Source organism: Anser cygnoides, chromosome 5, assembly GCF_040182565.1.
Source record: "Anser cygnoides isolate HZ-2024a breed goose chromosome 5, Taihu_goose_T2T_genome, whole genome shotgun sequence".
NCBI lineage: Eukaryota > Metazoa > Chordata > Aves > Anseriformes > Anatidae > Anser > Anser cygnoides.
The window spans coordinates 7,509,902-7,526,540 of record NC_089877.1 but is presented as its reverse complement, the minus strand read 5'-3'; the positions used below and the strand labels follow the sequence as shown (position 1 = coordinate 7,526,540).

Genomic DNA, 16,639 nt, shown 5'->3' with positions numbered 1-16,639 from the left:
GCTGACAACTGGAAGCTGGAAAAGATGTAGAAAGGAATGAGAAATTATGATACACTACTTCAAATTACAGCTCCTTCATCGATCCAGATAATATGTAGCTAATATGTGATTCATATGAAAGCTCTGTATTTACGATAGGATCTTTCAGGTTCAGACATTGGAAAGAAGCTGACATTTGGGTCTCACCTGACACACACACTTCTCCCCCCCACCTTTCAGAACATCAGTAAAAGGATCAGCACATGAACTCAACAAAAGAAAGCACACAATGAGGAAAGTTGTCACTGTCTTCGTTACACTTGGAAGTGAGACTTCAAAAGTGTTGTGAACAAGTGTTTTATATAACTAACATTTCCAATATGTTTCTGTCACCCCACATTGAAAGAATACGACAGAACAAGAAGCAGTCCATGTTTATTCATGTGAAAACAGCAACATACTATAGAAGGTTCAAAGTAATCTCTCCGTTAAGCATCACTTCCACTTCAAAATTAAAACTCCTAATACTTTCCCATGATGTTATTTTTATGATCAAATACAGAAGTTATCTGTAAATCCACTACTATTGTACCACACCAACTGAAACTAACAATGTCAATTATGTGGATAGCTTTCTGATATTACACATATTATAGGACCATGGCAACTATGCAAGGTGTATATGCCTGTATTTACATATTGAGCAGAAAAGACAGGAAAGAAGTTGCATTTAATTTCTAGTGCAAGTCTACAATAATCACACAGACAGAACAACATTTATTAACAGGAATGGAACAAGTCCACACATGAATAAGAAAAGATCATAAATAATACAGTTGTAAAAAAAGATTAAAAGTCTCAGACTGAGGTAGTCAAGAATGTGCAATATGGATGTTTGTACAGAGCACCTGCACAACGGTTTCTCAAAAGCAGAAGTTTTCTATAAGAAATGTGGTAAAATAGGGGAGGTGGGGGCAGAAGGGGAGTGATATGGGATATGTTTTCCCATAAGAAATTTACACATATTGGCTAGCAATATATACAATATTTTCAACTGAAAGAACCACTAAACAGAATCTCATCTAAGAAGTCTATTTTACTATGACTTCTGATCACTCCAACTTGATCCTGACAGATGTCATTTCCCATTTCTCCCCAAGCAGAAGTATTCTGGAAGCGTAATAATTTTTTTTCTGAACTCAGAAACAGATTAAAGTAAAACGGGAAGAAAATGCTTGGAAGAAACACAAACATTTTAAACAAAAACAATTTTTCTAAATGGTTTTATTTACATTTTTCATATACAAGTATGTTAAATGATACATTCTGACTAGTATCCACACCAGCGTGAATTACACGAATTAAAGATACTGATGTATTGCATATGATGAAATGCAAAACAATCAACCCTAAGCCTTGGGCCCACCATCTGAACCCTCATACAGCATCGGTTTTGTTACTTAGACATCTAAAATTCAAAATGTTCATATCAAATAGAAATTATCTGAACAATTGTATCTAGTTTCATTTGTTTAGAACAAGCAGTAACACAGAGGTCTTACTTGGAAAAAAAATTGCAAGATGAAAAATACATATTAACAGCCAAACACTTTACATGCAATTTACTAGTTTTGTATTTATTGTTTCTAGATGTGGGTATATTTGTCACAACTGTCTTGTGCTTATGACTTTTAAATCTTTAATTATAGAAAACTTTCAGTGCCTACTAACAACAGTTCAAAGTGACCAAGATATAATGAAATATGCCCAACAGAAAAGGTAAAAAGGTGTGGTGTGAACTGGCCTGAAACATTCAGGACAATTAAAGTTTCAATTCAACCTGTCAGCAGCTAAAAATTCATAAAGTGTTGCAAATATACGAACATAGTTTAATAAACGTGCTTAAAAGGATTGTCAACCTAGTGATTTCTCAAGGGAAACTAGAAGCAAAAAGGCAATGATGTCAAATGCTTGTTGCAGAACTACTGAAATACCTACACCACCAGTAAAGTGAAAGTTCTTTCAAGTGTATGAAAGGAATTAACAGGTCTTTCAGTATCTAAAAGATTGGTCAAACAATCAAAGAGACAGAGGAAACAGTAACAGACAGCTGGGCCTAGAGCATCACAGGGTATATTACAACAATTTATTTTTACATTTCTGCAGCACCTTTTAGCCAGATGCCAAAAGCACTTTAATCATTAAGTGAGCCTCACAACAACCCTGTGAGGTAGGTAGGTATCTGTGTTTTAATAATGGTAAAAACAGGTTAAATAACTTACCAAAAAGGCACAGCAAATCAGCAGAGCAGGATAGAATCCAGATCATGTGATCTATTAATTTAACATCATGGTACACGTGGGACAGACTTACATGATCGTTTTTAAAATTGTGAAAGAGGCACTGATGTGAATTGATTCAAGTTTTCTGGAAGTAGATTTTTATGGAAAAAGTATCAAGAGAAAAATGGGCTTCAAGCAAGTAGAGAAAACAGTCTGAGTAACAAGAGTAATATAACTGCTCCAATTCCTAAGTTTGGAGAGATGATAAATATATAGTTAACTACTTTTACTTGTTAAAATGTATAAAAATAATTAGTCTAATTCACTAACCAAACTCTATTTTCACAAGCCTTAAGCATTTAAATGCTATGACCCCAAAATGTTGTGAGCCAGGAGACACCTTATCCAATTCTACTAATTCCACATCCTGCAACTGCTTCTCTGAATGTCAGAAGAAATAAAGTGTGAGAATCAAAATTTCTTTTTGACAAATCCAAACTTTAATATTAAAGTTCCACACAGCAAAGTGTCAGTGTGCTCTTCCCAGTTAATTTCCCTGTTCAAATGACTGCCAAACCAGCCATAACCAGAGATCAGTGACAGTGATCAGTCATAATCAGAGACCAGAATCAGTGCTTGGCATACAAAATGGAAACAGAGTATTCAGCTAATTCAGCAAAGTCTGTACACCAGTGGCAACACATTAGATGATATACTAAGTGCTGAGCACTGCTTTACACTATATTCCACTAGGGAACCAAGTAATACAGTAAAATAAAACAGAGACAGTGAGTAACACTGTCATAAAAAAAAGTAATCACAGCAGTAAGGTCTGCAATTAAGTTTCACACTACAAAATGAACCAGCGTATGCATGGCAACAGTTTTTGTTCATATAGCTTATAAACAATTATTTTTACTTGAAGATTGGAAGTAACTGAAAAGAACACACTCCTCAAGTTAGACAAAGGGAAATTTAAATATTTCTAATATTTTTATGAAGAACATCTGTTACAGGGCTAAATCATTTTTCATGAGGCCACAATCATAACCTTTACCCTAGCTCATCTTCCAATAATCGAACAACGCTATGTAACGATATTCATCTCAGACTTGTGTAGTTCAGTGGACAGAACTATCCAGTGAAAGACAACCTGCCAGAAAACAGCCCTCACCTTCCTCTCTTTCTGACACCAAGAGGAAAGAAGTTCTGTTAAAGAGGAAAGTGATATGCTTGTTCTGGCATCAGGAAAAACATACCTCACAGATAACTGAAGATGTAGCAATTTCCAGATTTAAATACGGAGGCAGTGAAAGTGAATCAAAAGCAATGCTAAACACAGATTTACCACAAGTTTACTTTCCCAACTCAAGGCTGGAAAGATCTGTAATTCTGAAGTATCCAAGGAAAACCTGATAGCAGCAGGAGAATGCTAGGATTTCCAATGGAAAAAGGATTTCGGGAAGTACCTTCCATATATTCCTTGTACATCTTAAGGCTGTGAGAAAAGAAGCCTCAAAGCAATTCCTCTAGCTATGTCAGGTAGACTTAGAAAAAAATAATTTAACTTATGCTCATACTGTTAAAGGAACATTTGAGAGAACATTTCACTTTGAATTTACTCTGACAGGACTGCACATATGATGTACAACTTTAAACAACACTGACAACAGTGTACAATTGTGTGAATATATTTTTTAGTGAAGAATTTGGAAACGGGAAGTTATTTCGGCTTGCAGGCATAAATGGTTACATATACTGAAACAGGCAGATATAAGCATGTTGATTAGGAGTTGTATCAGTAACTAAGTGAGTTTTGAAAGAATTACTGGGAACAGGAAAGAAAAGTTGGAAATATAAGTCATAACTGGAGTTTAAAAAATGTCCTCCTCAGATAAGTTCCCAAAATATAACCCCTTGCATTTCTTCTAAGCATAACCCATTCCAAGTGTAACCTCTACCAGATCTCCACAATTCACGTTTTTCCAATTTTTTGAGTAACAGAATCATATATTCCATTTCTCTTATATTTCGAGTGTAATTATAGACAGACACCCACACGCACGCGTGCACGCACAAGCTAGTGATCTTACTGCCAACTGTCTCCTTCTCAAGTTTACCTTGTGTTACTTGGTTACCATACCAGCCGTGTAGAAGCTCATCTTCTCTCCTTGAAGAAGCACTTAAGAATTACATCCTAGACTGTTTAAGCTTTGCCACTGTTCGTGGTTCTAAATACTATTAGATTATAAATTAGTTGAAAGGTATTGATTAAGGGAGGTAATGTCTGTCTATTCATCTCTGATCGTGGTTCAAGACTCAGACAAGAAACCTTACACTGATAACAATACTTTCTGCTGAATGATCTAAGATGTAGTACATAGTACAGACTTTCTGAGGTGGTCTTATTCACCTCTTAAATTTGAGTCATGGGAAAGATAAAACTTGTAAATAGCCACCAAATCCCACAGAACTCAGGCAACTTTCAGGTAATCCTCGAATTAGGTTAGATTCTTAAGTCTAGATTCTATAGCAAACATTGAAGGGTACAAGAGGCTAATGAATTTGCCTGCAGGGTGCCAAAAGGAAAAATTCACATCTGTATGTGTTAGTGCATTCACAATCTCCCAAATATGTCCAATCACCAACATTCCAGTAACCACTACAAACTATTAGAAACAAAATAGTGTAAACCCAAGGATATTTCATTCGGTAGTTTTCATTTGAGGTTGTACTATTACATCTTCCTACAAACTGCAATATAAAATTTTCTGTTTGGTTCCCATGATCCCAGTTTTATTTCATAAGCTTTAAAAATTTACTGCCAGGATGCATTTGGATTCTTAAGTTAATGTAAAATATGATAACTATACAATGAAGTTTTGCCACTCAAGATTGCTGCTTATCAATTTTCACATAAAATAGTAAAAAATTTAGCTAGCTCATTTCTTATCTACGAAACACAGGTCCCCACCACTTGTTCAGAAGACTTGTCTCAAGAAAAATGTGCAGCTAAAAGATGCCCATGAAAAGTATGTGTATTGTTATAAAATAGTTTCAGAAAATTAAAAAAAATACCCACACTAGAGTATATTTCATAGCACATCATTAAAGTTTAACTGGTCAATGCACTTAGTGGGTACAAAAATGCTGTAGTTTTATAGTTACGTGAATAATCCCAATTTTGTTCGGATTTCTGCAGCTAATGAGTAGTGCTAAGACATTTTCCCAGCATTGTTGTTCCAGAACTCAGCTGTCATCCCCATCCCACACCCTCCCTGAAAACACTACTCACAGAAATACTCAATTCCCTATGGAAGCAAAAATATTAAAAGATCCAAACATCCACAGAAAGTCAAATAAAGTTGTACGTATGAATAAAAAAATGTCCTCTAAATAAATGACACGGGAGGCAATAAATTGACACGACAAGTAAAGAAAAGGCTAAAGCACTCCAATACCAGTGAAACTGTTTTAATGTTGTTGCAATTCCATAATGCAACAATCATCATCTCATAAAAGACCCAATACTTTAGAATTCATTTTAATTACTCCTTTGTACCTATTTTACAAAATAAATGCAAGGTATACTTTAAATCCCCCTGTCTGTAGACTGTATGTGCCTATCTTATTTATGCTTATGAGAGTGTAAACTTAAATTCCTATTAAATGTTATATAAGAAAGAATGTTAAAATATTAACCTCTGCTTCAATGTACAGTTTCCAGAATCTGCCAGAACTGGGGAACTGGGCAACAAGGCGTTCATAGGTCTTCCGTGCTTTGTCTATAGGTTGATTCTAAAAATTGAAAATCAAAACAGCATTTACAATATTATGATTTATGTAAATGAATATGCTGATTTTACTCCAGAACCAAATAGTGTGAGTGGACCATAGATAAGGAAATGTAATCCTATGTCACTAAACCTGTGCCTCTCGAATGAGAATGCTCCAAGCGTCAAGGTCATATGGATTCTCTTCTAATTTCTTTTCAGCTTTCTTCACTTTTTCTGGGACATATTCGGCAGCCTAGAAAAATTAGAGAGAAGACATAAGAGATCACAAGTAGAGTTTCACAAATTCAATCCCAGCTACAAGGTCAAGCTAATGACAACACACTGACAACGTAACATTCCAGACTTCAGATTCTTATGCTGGAGCTAATTGTAATTTTATCTGTAAAAGCAAGTTGTTTCAGTAAGATAATGTATTCTTACCACAGGCTCTACACATCTGGTAAGCCAGCAAAAAGCTAGACTAAACTAAGTCATTTTAGAACACTAGAACAAACTCAAGTTTGCCAGAAAACTTAGTGCACTATGAACTTCAAACAGTTTCACTGACCTGAAACTTTTAAGATGGCTTAAGTAAATTCAAACTGATTTTTGTATTACAGCCCTCAGCCAAACAAATCCAGTTTACTGCTTGAATCATTCTGCATAGGCAAGACAGTAAGTATTTCATATCACAGGTTACAGATTTAACAACAAAACTAGGAGATGACAGTTCTAGCAGCAACACTTACATGCTATCTAAGCACAATTTCTTTTTGGTTCATTTCCTGATCTTTCAATCAGCAAATTCTTAGTTGCCCTCCTGTAGCTTTGACACTACCTACCATAAAACATTTTCTTTACACTGAGACATTCAGATTTGAGTTTAAAACCTTTTTTTGATACTAAAATCTGTACTAAATTGAATGTTAACTTGTTAATAAAGCTACTCTTGCAGTATAGGTTGAAATTTTCTTTTGAAGTTGTTTTCGTGGAAATATCTTTAGGATCTCCAGAAAAAAATCCCTACATTTAACGCTGTTGGCATGAAGTATATGAAAACAGAATTACTATCTATAATGATCACATCCACTCAAGCCTTTTAAATGCATGCTTATTACAACCCCAAATGCTATGAAGCTTTTTTAAATGTGAAATACTGTTCTGACCTGTGTACTTTTTTTTTTTTTTACGAACGTTCTGAACTTGGCTCATTTTCAGGCAGTTGTTAGCAGTTCCAAATCATATGATTAAGTATGCTTTGCTCTCATGCAGTAATAATATGTATTTATACTATTACTATAAAATATTTATGGAGAAATTTTACAAGTTATCTACATATTTACTGTTATAATATACCATTCTGTATTGTACAGGAGGACGGTGACTTATTACTGTACAGAACACTAAAAAAACCTGTCAGCTGCTGTAAGATTATTTCAAGGAAGTCATTTTACTTCTTAATATTGCATCTAGGCCAATATATAGCTCTGACGATTATAAAGACAGTAAGCAGGACAGAGAGAACTAATGCTCACCTCTATCAAAGGTTTCATCATACACAAAAAAAAGAGAAGGCAACTAGACATGCATAACACTACAGAGTTGTGATTTCTCATGAAATTAACAAGCATCGTTATTGCACATCACTTCTGAGGACCAGACATTCTAAGAGTAAAAACCCAAGGTATTATTAATGGATTTTACTGGAAAATCATTTATTCCTCAATGCAATAATAAACAGAACCATTACAGTAGTGTTATAAGAAGGTAAGCTGCCAGCAAAGTATTGTGCAACACGATTTTTAAAACAAGAAAAAGCTGAAGATAGCAAACACAGTAAGCCTGCAAGTAAGACATTCCTACCTAGGAATATCAACTTTATTTTCAGCAGGTCCTCTTCCTCCCTCCACCCCAATTCGGTTTTATTAACCTTTGCAGATATACTACTATACTGAAGTTACTTATGTTCTATGTGATAATTCAACTTTTATCATTTCAGAAGGTTACTGTATTTTTAATATTTCTCAGCACTACTAATTTTCCTGTCAGTCCTACTAGCAGAATACAAATCAAGTTATTTGCCTTAAGACTTCAAATTAGTGTTTTTTTTTTTTTACTTGTAAAATGGACAAATGATCAAGAATGTTGCTGAAGCGTTACACTGATGTGTTCGAGCAGTCATGTGTGAAAGGGAAAGAAAAAAATCGTAGAACATGCTTTATAGGAGTTTATGTATGAAGACCATTATTCTTTTTAATTCAGCTCTGAGTCATTCTTAACAGTAATTGCTTGGTGCAAAGCAGTGTAACTTTGAAGGCAAGTATCACATCCCACAGCAAATTAATTTGTAAAATTAATTTTATAACAAATTACATTTAAAAATTTAGCTCAATCTTGTCAGTTCAAAAGTAGTAAATTTATAAATCTCCATATGAACATCTTTACATCTCCAAGTCCATTGAAATGCTGACTGGGCAATACTGCAGACAGTAGTTGAAGTAACACAGCTCTAGGATGTGAAACAGTATGAAATGAACTAGTGACGTTATTTTTTTCCAAAAAGACATGCATGCATGAGCTTATTTCAACTTATGGACGACAGCACTGAATCTGAATTTTCCAAACTTAAAAAACAATTTATGTAAATTATCTCTACAGGTGACCCAAAACTGCAGGTTTTTTTATTCAGTAAAGCACTAAATTCAAATTTGCCCCACAGCAGTGGTTAAGCATTGCTTCTCATTGTATTCTGGCTCAGTGAAATCTCTTTTTCTCAAATATTCAAGCACGCACAGATTATTCATTATTCAATTAGACAGAAACGCCTAGTTTTTAGGAGCACTATTAACACTGGCTACAATTTATTGCTCTACGCTACACAACAATTGAAACATTTCTTCAACCACCGGGTTCTCTACTGCAACTAGTCACTTCCAAACGGGAAGAAGTAGAATGGAGCATTGTAGTGCATCTCAACTCTTTCAGCAGTAGCTCAGCTGTATTACCTCAAACCTTTCAATGTGACACTCTTAACTCAGCTGATGCTGCTGCAAAACAGTTAAGGGCTTCCAGGAAGTTAATTTCACCCATGCAGATACAGGGCAATAACCTCAGAATGGCTGCAATAAATTAAGCTACTGCAAAAATAACTGCTGACACGATGCATAATCCCAGTAATCCTACATTAATGTTGTATGTGTGATATAGGACTCCTAATCCATGTAGGAAGCATAAGAAAATCATGATTCTTTTATTTGAAAGAAGTTGAAGGGCTAATGTCTTAAATTACCAAGTACTCATTTAGCACCAGCAGAAAAAGTTATCCATGCAAACAAAAGAAAAACACGGGAGCTCTGCAGAACTGATAAATGAGATATGGTCAGGGTTTTAAGATGGACTGTTTGGTATTGCTTATATCTAACGTCACCAGTAAGAAAATGCCCAAACTCTTCAGGCCAGTGAGCATTCCCTCTCCTTTTCTCTGGGTTAAAAAAAATAAAATCTTCTAAGAGCCATCCACATGTAGAGCAAACTACACTGCAGGCAAACCAGTGTTCAGGTTATATCTCAACTAAAACAAGTTCTCATTACCTTTCACCTTCATGCCTAATCATTCCCAACACGCCGGAGAAATCAACGCTTAGGCTTTCCAGTGCGGACCACTTTGCCAGAGCTGGGTGAGTGAGTACATGCCTCCGTTCAGTGACACGCCAAAATCTCTGAGGACTAACGTCTAATGTAAGCATGCAGTGAAGGGGAGCAGGGAGCTGTGACTTTTAACTTTGCTCAACTACAACTAGAAAGATCACAGTCTCGAAAACTGCATGTTAACTAACCCTGCGCTTAGAGCTGCTGTTAATCACAGCTTGGGAACACATGACTTTTGTGTATGTACTTTTATTTGTATCACCTGCACGACAGCCAGTATCCAACACCGTAAATACTTCACCCACCGCGTGCTGTTCACTGACATGATCCTGCCCCTACATAAGCATTTTCAGTCCCTTCCTCTGGTTAAGGCACATACCTGAGCTTGCCTCATTCTGTACCAAGCCAGTTCAGGGAGTTGAATCAGCAGGAAAAAAAACCCTATTAGGAAAAGCGATCAACTTTCTAACTGGCTCGGCTCCCTGCTACCAGGATCAGATGTGATGAAGAATACGGAATTCAAAAAAATATAGAACTTCAGTCCCAAGTTAGATTGGCAGAAACTACCATAAAAACTACCAAATTGGATACTAACTTCTAACTTTTCTTTAATGGCTGGATAAAAATGCTGCAAAGAATTGTTGCATTCAAACCGGAAAAGTACTTTTTGTCCTTTTCTTTTGATAACTGTGTTCAGTATACCTCCCGTGTAATTGGGCTCCAATCCCACAAACAACCTGCTCAAGGTCACTGAATCATTTTAGCACTTAAAGTTCTCTGTCAGTACTTGTATTTGTAACATCTAGTCTGATTCACAGCTTTCATTAGTTGTACACAGATAAATGGCAATGGATTCTTAGTTTCACAGACACTAAGAGCGTAAAATGTTTCTTCCAACAAAATCAGTCGATTGTACAAAAGCCACATCTGAATTCATAAAATATGTCAGAGGGAACAAGAACACATGAATTGACTTTTAGTCTTTACTGCAAGTTCTTTTTATTCACCTTCAAGGAAAAATTCTTGGTTTACACCTTACTGCTAAAAGCATCAGTTAAGAGTTTCCCCAGGCCTCTGACAGTGAACCTTCATGATTCCAAACCATCAGAAAATACCTGGCCAAACACCTCTTTCAGCTGCTCACACCATATAATGCATCCCATTGCTTAAAGCATCCTGCTTCCACAAAAGGAGCTTTTGCAGTGAAAAAACAGGCACCTTAAACGTTGTTAATTTCTCAATTCGGTTAAATTACACATTTGCCTAGCCTAAGCTTTTCCTTCACTTAGTTATGGCTATACACGCAAAGAGCAAGTTGCTAATTCTTATCTCGTTGCACATCCGGTACTTTAGTACAGTAAACACCACAGCACTGGACCTCCTGCACTTTCTCTGTGTACTAATGATTGTTTCTGTGGGGGAAACAAAGCAAGATACTTAGTGTCCAGCAAGCATACTTCCCCCTACTAACTTAACTCACTGTTGACAGGAAAAGCTACTTAACCCAGAACAAACACCCAGCTGCAGTTATTCTAGTACCACACCGTATTCCAGATTGCCTTGTTTAACCATGGAAACTGGCGTCTTTCCTGAGTTCAACAAACAACAATGATACCAAAATGGAAAGTATTTCCCATAGGCAAGTCTTGAATCTATTTATAATACCTTGCCTTCTACTTGGCCACTAAGGAAATTCAACTGTGAACACAATTTTGGAAGAATCTTTGCCCATTAAGACTGGGTCACTATTAACAGACGTAACGCAGCATATTAATCTAGTAATTTTTAAAATGATACTTTTACAGGTAAACTTCTATGAAGTTGTATCTCTGTACAAACCAAGAGTTTTAGATTAATAAGGATTACCATTCTTTCCTCATGAGACTATTTCCCAAATGTTAGCATTTAGACATTTTCCACTTTAGCTTCTTGGTGTATCTGGAACTTATTGTCCCAGAAAACGCAGCTTAAATATAGAGCTTGGTTACAATTGTGCAAAAAAATGGAAAAACATCCGCAACACCAAGTCCAAAGTCTTTTGCCATCAAACCTTGTTTTCATTCTATGTACTACCAGTTCCTACAGTAACTGTAAACAGTGATAGTAAAGCCAGTTATGTACTATATATGCTACGATGCTCCTAGTTTTTTTTGTTGTTTCAAATGACTCCTCCTGTGAAGCTCAACTCCCACAATCCTGCAAAAATAAGCCTTTGCTTTCAGCACTGTGCTCACCAACATCTGTTTTTAAAATATTAAGCTTAAGTTGCTTACATTAGCATTTACTACCGCACTTCAAATTCAGAGACTTGCACAATGTACTGTACCAAACAGATACAAGGTATGAATGGAGTAGAGAGGGACAGGAAATACTACAAAAAAAAAAAACAATATACTTCTTTTGAGGTCTTTTCTATAATCACAGAAACTACACAGACTTTTTTTCCATAGCTCAGTCTTGGAGCAGATTCATATTCATAAGAGGTAACCTGCATCGCAGGCTGAGGCACAGCTCGGAAACCAGTACAGGAAGTGGAAAATGCATGTTTCTAGACTTAAAAAGATGAGAAGTAACCTATTGCAAGGGTAAAATAAATACTGCCTCAAGTCTTCAGATAAAATTCATGTCTGGCAACTTTGTATTTATTAAATGAATACGAGAAGTTGCTCTGTCATGGGAGAAAGAGGCAGAAAGGGCACAATGCATTTAAGGCCTTCTTTGAGAGTACCTGGAGCAATGACCACACAAAATGAAACCAGATACATTACATAAAGGTCCAGAAAAAATGTAAAAAAATTATAGTTGCAAGTGCATACTCTTTTTAACCCTGACACATGCAAGAGATTGGGAAGAGCTTGTCAGGGAAAATGAGGGAATTTTCTAGCAAACAGCAACCGATGCTGCCTTTCAGTCTACGAAATGTTGATTTCTACGATATAGACAGATAAAAGTGTTTGGTATTCTAGAAACTAACCCTGTAAATTATGGCTGGTTAAACGTCATGTAGACCTTGCCATGAGTTTAAGAGGGACCTAACAGATTTTAAGTTCTGGTATCACTCAACTGGTTCTGCAGAAATTAGTTTGGGTCCAGCATAGCATACGGTACTAGAATTGAAACTATTCTGACTCCCAAAACGGTCCATGCAGTAATGGTGCCTGAATCACGTTCCCACGTCCCATCCTATCCCCTCTCCTTTACCCCACTCTGTTCAACAGTAACAGTGCGAGGAGGAGATGGCCTCCAGCTGGTAGCTCAGGCTCCTTCTCTACCACACAGCCATGCAGCCTAACAATGCTTAGCTAAGCTCAACCTAAAGGCAGAGAAGGCACGTTCCAGCTGTACCGCACATGGTGTAATAAAGCCTAATCTCCATCTGAGACTTTAACCTTACAAAACCTTTACTCTCCCACCCTTGCTACATTCAACATGCTCTCCGTTCTTTCCTGCACTACCACAGCTTCGTGCTCGCAGCAGACAGCATGGCAATTTGTTTTTCATCTGCCTGCTTTTGGAAGTCCTCTCCAAGTCCTAAGATCTAGGAAGCAAGATGTAGATGCTCCTGAGCGTCAATGAGTCAGAGCTAACAGTTCTGGTTTGTGAAAGGTCTTTAGCATCTGCATCACACACTCTAACGTGCACATCTTGTGCACAGCTAGCTGTGGTCACCCCTTCTACCAACCAAAGTATGTGACTGTCAGTAATAATGGCACATGAAAACTCAGAACCTGGTCACGCAAGCAGCAGAGGAAACGTGAAAGAAGAAAGCCAGATGCAATTCAACCTCTGTCTAGCTTCAGCTTCCCACGGAAAGGAACCATTAAAACTCTAAGAACATTGTGCATGTAAGGTCAGAGAGACCTTTGGCTAGCAGCACTAGGCTACGCTATATATCAGCAGCAGCGTGGCAGAAAAGAGCAAGGCGCCACTGCCCCAGTCACAATGCTTTGCTGTTCCTTCTTGGACAGACACACTGTGACCAGGTAACTGTGTAACGACCGCCGTTAGAGCCACATCAACGCTTCCAACGCACCTGCCGCACAACGCAGCTGGAGGGTGGGGAACCTTCATGGTGGTATTGCTCAAGACACCAATATTAAATTATGTCCTATTTTAATATTAGGAACAAGAAACAGAAGTCTGCCAGGGTTTGAAAAATAATATTGTAGAGGGCAACATGCAGAAACTGAAGAAAACTGATGGAAGGAGTTGACCATAACAAAATTGGAGGTCTGGGAAAACAGAATACTGCTTTCATAAAGAGCATGGTGTAAAGAAAAGATTTAACAAAGCCTGTAGAAGTTTTTTATATTTGAATTGTACCCAATGTGAAAACAGTAATCAAAACCTGATAAAGGCCGAAAGTTAATACAGACTTAAAAAAATCCAAGCCATATATTAAAATAGATGACTTACATATGCTGCAAATAATTTGCATTTTTTTAAATGCTAAAACCCTCTGTGATATGGCACAACATTAAAGCTAATGATACTTTCCAGAATAGCTTTTATTTTAGTATATAGACAGTAGTTCAACCTTTTGTATATTGTCTTCCCTTGCAAAAGAAAATAAAGCCTTAAGTCAGCGTCATTTGCTCTGTAAGTTACCCAGTAATATATTACAAGTTACAGAAATGAAGACACCACTTTAATTGAGTTTAATTATGCAATTAACTGTCAGTGCAACTTCAAAAAAAAATATTGTGGTGGGTAGCTTGAATGTGAAGCATATTACACATCGGGACTGTCAACATTTTACTGTAATGTGTTCTTACTTTTTGTGATGAAGTAAACCTTTCTGAAGAACCTCTCGCTTGACCATACAAACATTTACTAACCTCACTAATGTTGAGCATACAGGCTGGTAATTCACAGCATGTTTTCCTAATGAGAAAGAAACTGGGTATTTTACATTCTTGCCTTCCCTACCCAAGAAACTAGTGACTTTACAAAGAGTTTATATGTCACCCTTTCATGATACAGGCCCAGATACACAGAAGCATAACCTGTTTTGGAAAAAGCCTTAATTCTACAAAGAAAAGCTTCTGAAAAAAGAAGTGCTAGGTCATTGACTTGATTTAAAGAACTTGTGTAGGCTCCACAGGCAGCTGTAGGGATATCAATCACTTCTCCCCTACCCAGTAACTTTCACCCCCACCCCACTGCCCCGCATAACATGGATTTTAAACACAGCCCTAACTTTTAAGAAGAGCTACTTAGCGAAATTCTGCCTCTAAGTAGAGAATACTTCATATTAACACTAGACTTAAAAATCTAACATAAAATCCTGACTGCATCTGCCTAGAAAATTAGAAAGTGTGACAAAAATGTGGTTTTAGCATATTAAAAAAAACGAACAACAAAACAAGCCAAAGCCAATTGAAACAGCAGTTATTTCTCCAAGAGCAAGAATGGTGTACCACAAGAAAAAAGTTCTCTTATTAAGCATATGTTTTATTATTATGTTTTTTATATTTCGTTTCTAATTTGAAGACATTTTAATACTTCCGGACCAAAAACGCGGTGTACTTCTGCTGTATTTCTCAAGAAGCACACAACCTTTCACGTTAAACGCAGGTGTTGGGCAAACGCTGGCTTTATAAAACCCTGCAGACCTGTTGGCACAGACAGCTTATTCGGGTTTAAGCCCTGGCGTACGCGACCACTACCCACGACTGAATGAGGCGTGCAAAGCGAAGCGCAGCTCCCCGGAGCGCCTGCTGCCCCCGGGGAGGCGTTAGGGCCGGCTCAGCAGCCCCAGGAGGCCGGGAGGGCCGCCCTGCACCGAGGGGCCACGCCGGGAGCACCCCCCCTCCGTGCTCCCCTTCCCCTCCGCGCGGCCCGGCTGAGGGCACGGCGGCGGTTCCTCAAGATGGGGGAGCCGCTGAGGGGACGGGCGCGGTGCCGGGGCTCGGGCAGCGGGAAGGAAGGGCCGGGCAGGGCCAGACCGAGCAAGGCGAAAGGAAGAGCAGGGCAGGGCCGCGCTCCCCCACCCCGAGCGCCCGCCGAGCCCCGTGGGCGCCCCGCTCGCTGCCCGCCCCCCCCCCCCGGCCTTCCTCAGGGAGCGGCCCGCGGCCTCCCCCCTCCCGCTCACCTGGTCGCCGGCGCCTCCGTCTCCGGACATGGCGGGTTAAAAGAGAGCCGCGGCGCGGAGCCCCTCGGCGGCTTAAAAACCCCGTTAAAAAGCGCCCCGCGCCGCCACCGCGGGCAGCTCCCCCTGCCGCGCCAACGGCCCCGGCCCCGGCCGCGCTCCCCACAAAATGGCGGCGCGGCGCCTGCGGGCCGGCTCTGCGCGGGGGCGGGGGGCGGAGCGGCGCGGGGCGTGCTGGGAGCGGCCCGCAAGGGGCAACGGCGGCGGGCGCTGCCTGGCGGTGCGCGGGCGGGAGGTGGGGAGTGAGGTGGCTTGAGGCGGTCTCGGGTCCCAAGTCCCAAGGGAGTCTGGCGGCACAGCCCCGGTCCCTTCCCTTTCCCCGCTAATGCTGGGGCCCGTTGTGGAGATACCGTGGCCGTGTGGGCTGCGCCTCGGGCGTGTAGTGCTGTCCCGCGTCCCATGCTGCGGAGGGAGCCCCGTTGCTAGAGCCCCGTTGCTAGAGCCCCGTTGCTAGAGCCCCGGGCACGCTGAGCAGCTGCCAGGGGGCTCGGTAGCCTCTAACCCAGTCCTACATTCGCTCAGGAGCGTTGCCGTTTGAACGATGCCTGCTACCAGTAGGCCCACCTCTTCCACCTCACCAGAGCTCTCCTGAAGGCGGGAGGCAAGTGCAAAGGGCAGGCTGAGAGGTCAGCAGCGCCGGAGACCTCGAGGACGCAGGAGGCAGCTCCTCTTAAAGCTCCTAAACTTTATGTACAAAGCAATCGCAGTCCGTGAGAGGGGCGTTGAACCGGCCGCTGCAGAGAAATGGGCAGCTGTAGGAAACAAACTCAGGCATGGCAGATGCTGGGGTGAAAGCTGACTTA

At 39.4% G+C, this 16,639-nt stretch overlaps 1 protein-coding gene across 2 annotated transcripts in view; it reads right to left on the bottom strand.

The window, feature by feature from the left end:
- The window catches only part of CSTF3 (cleavage stimulation factor subunit 3), a 50,969-nt gene extending 34,645 nt beyond the window's left edge, over positions 1–16,324 (bottom strand). Inside the window, exons 1-3 of one of the 2 annotated variants that reach the window (XM_013177689.3) lie at positions 16,187–16,324; positions 6,189–6,290; positions 5,964–6,059 (exon numbers count right to left, since the gene is read on the bottom strand). In XM_013177689.3, the coding sequence (XP_013033143.1) occupies positions 5,964–6,059; positions 6,189–6,290; positions 16,187–16,237 (249 nt within the window). In that variant the 5' untranslated portion in view covers positions 16,238–16,324. Of the gene's footprint in view, positions 1–5,963; positions 6,060–6,188; positions 6,291–15,779; positions 15,988–16,186 lie in introns of those variants that run through there. The other variant, XM_048046742.2, reaches the window with a different exon arrangement.
- Between the last annotated feature and the right edge of the window lie 315 nt (positions 16,325–16,639).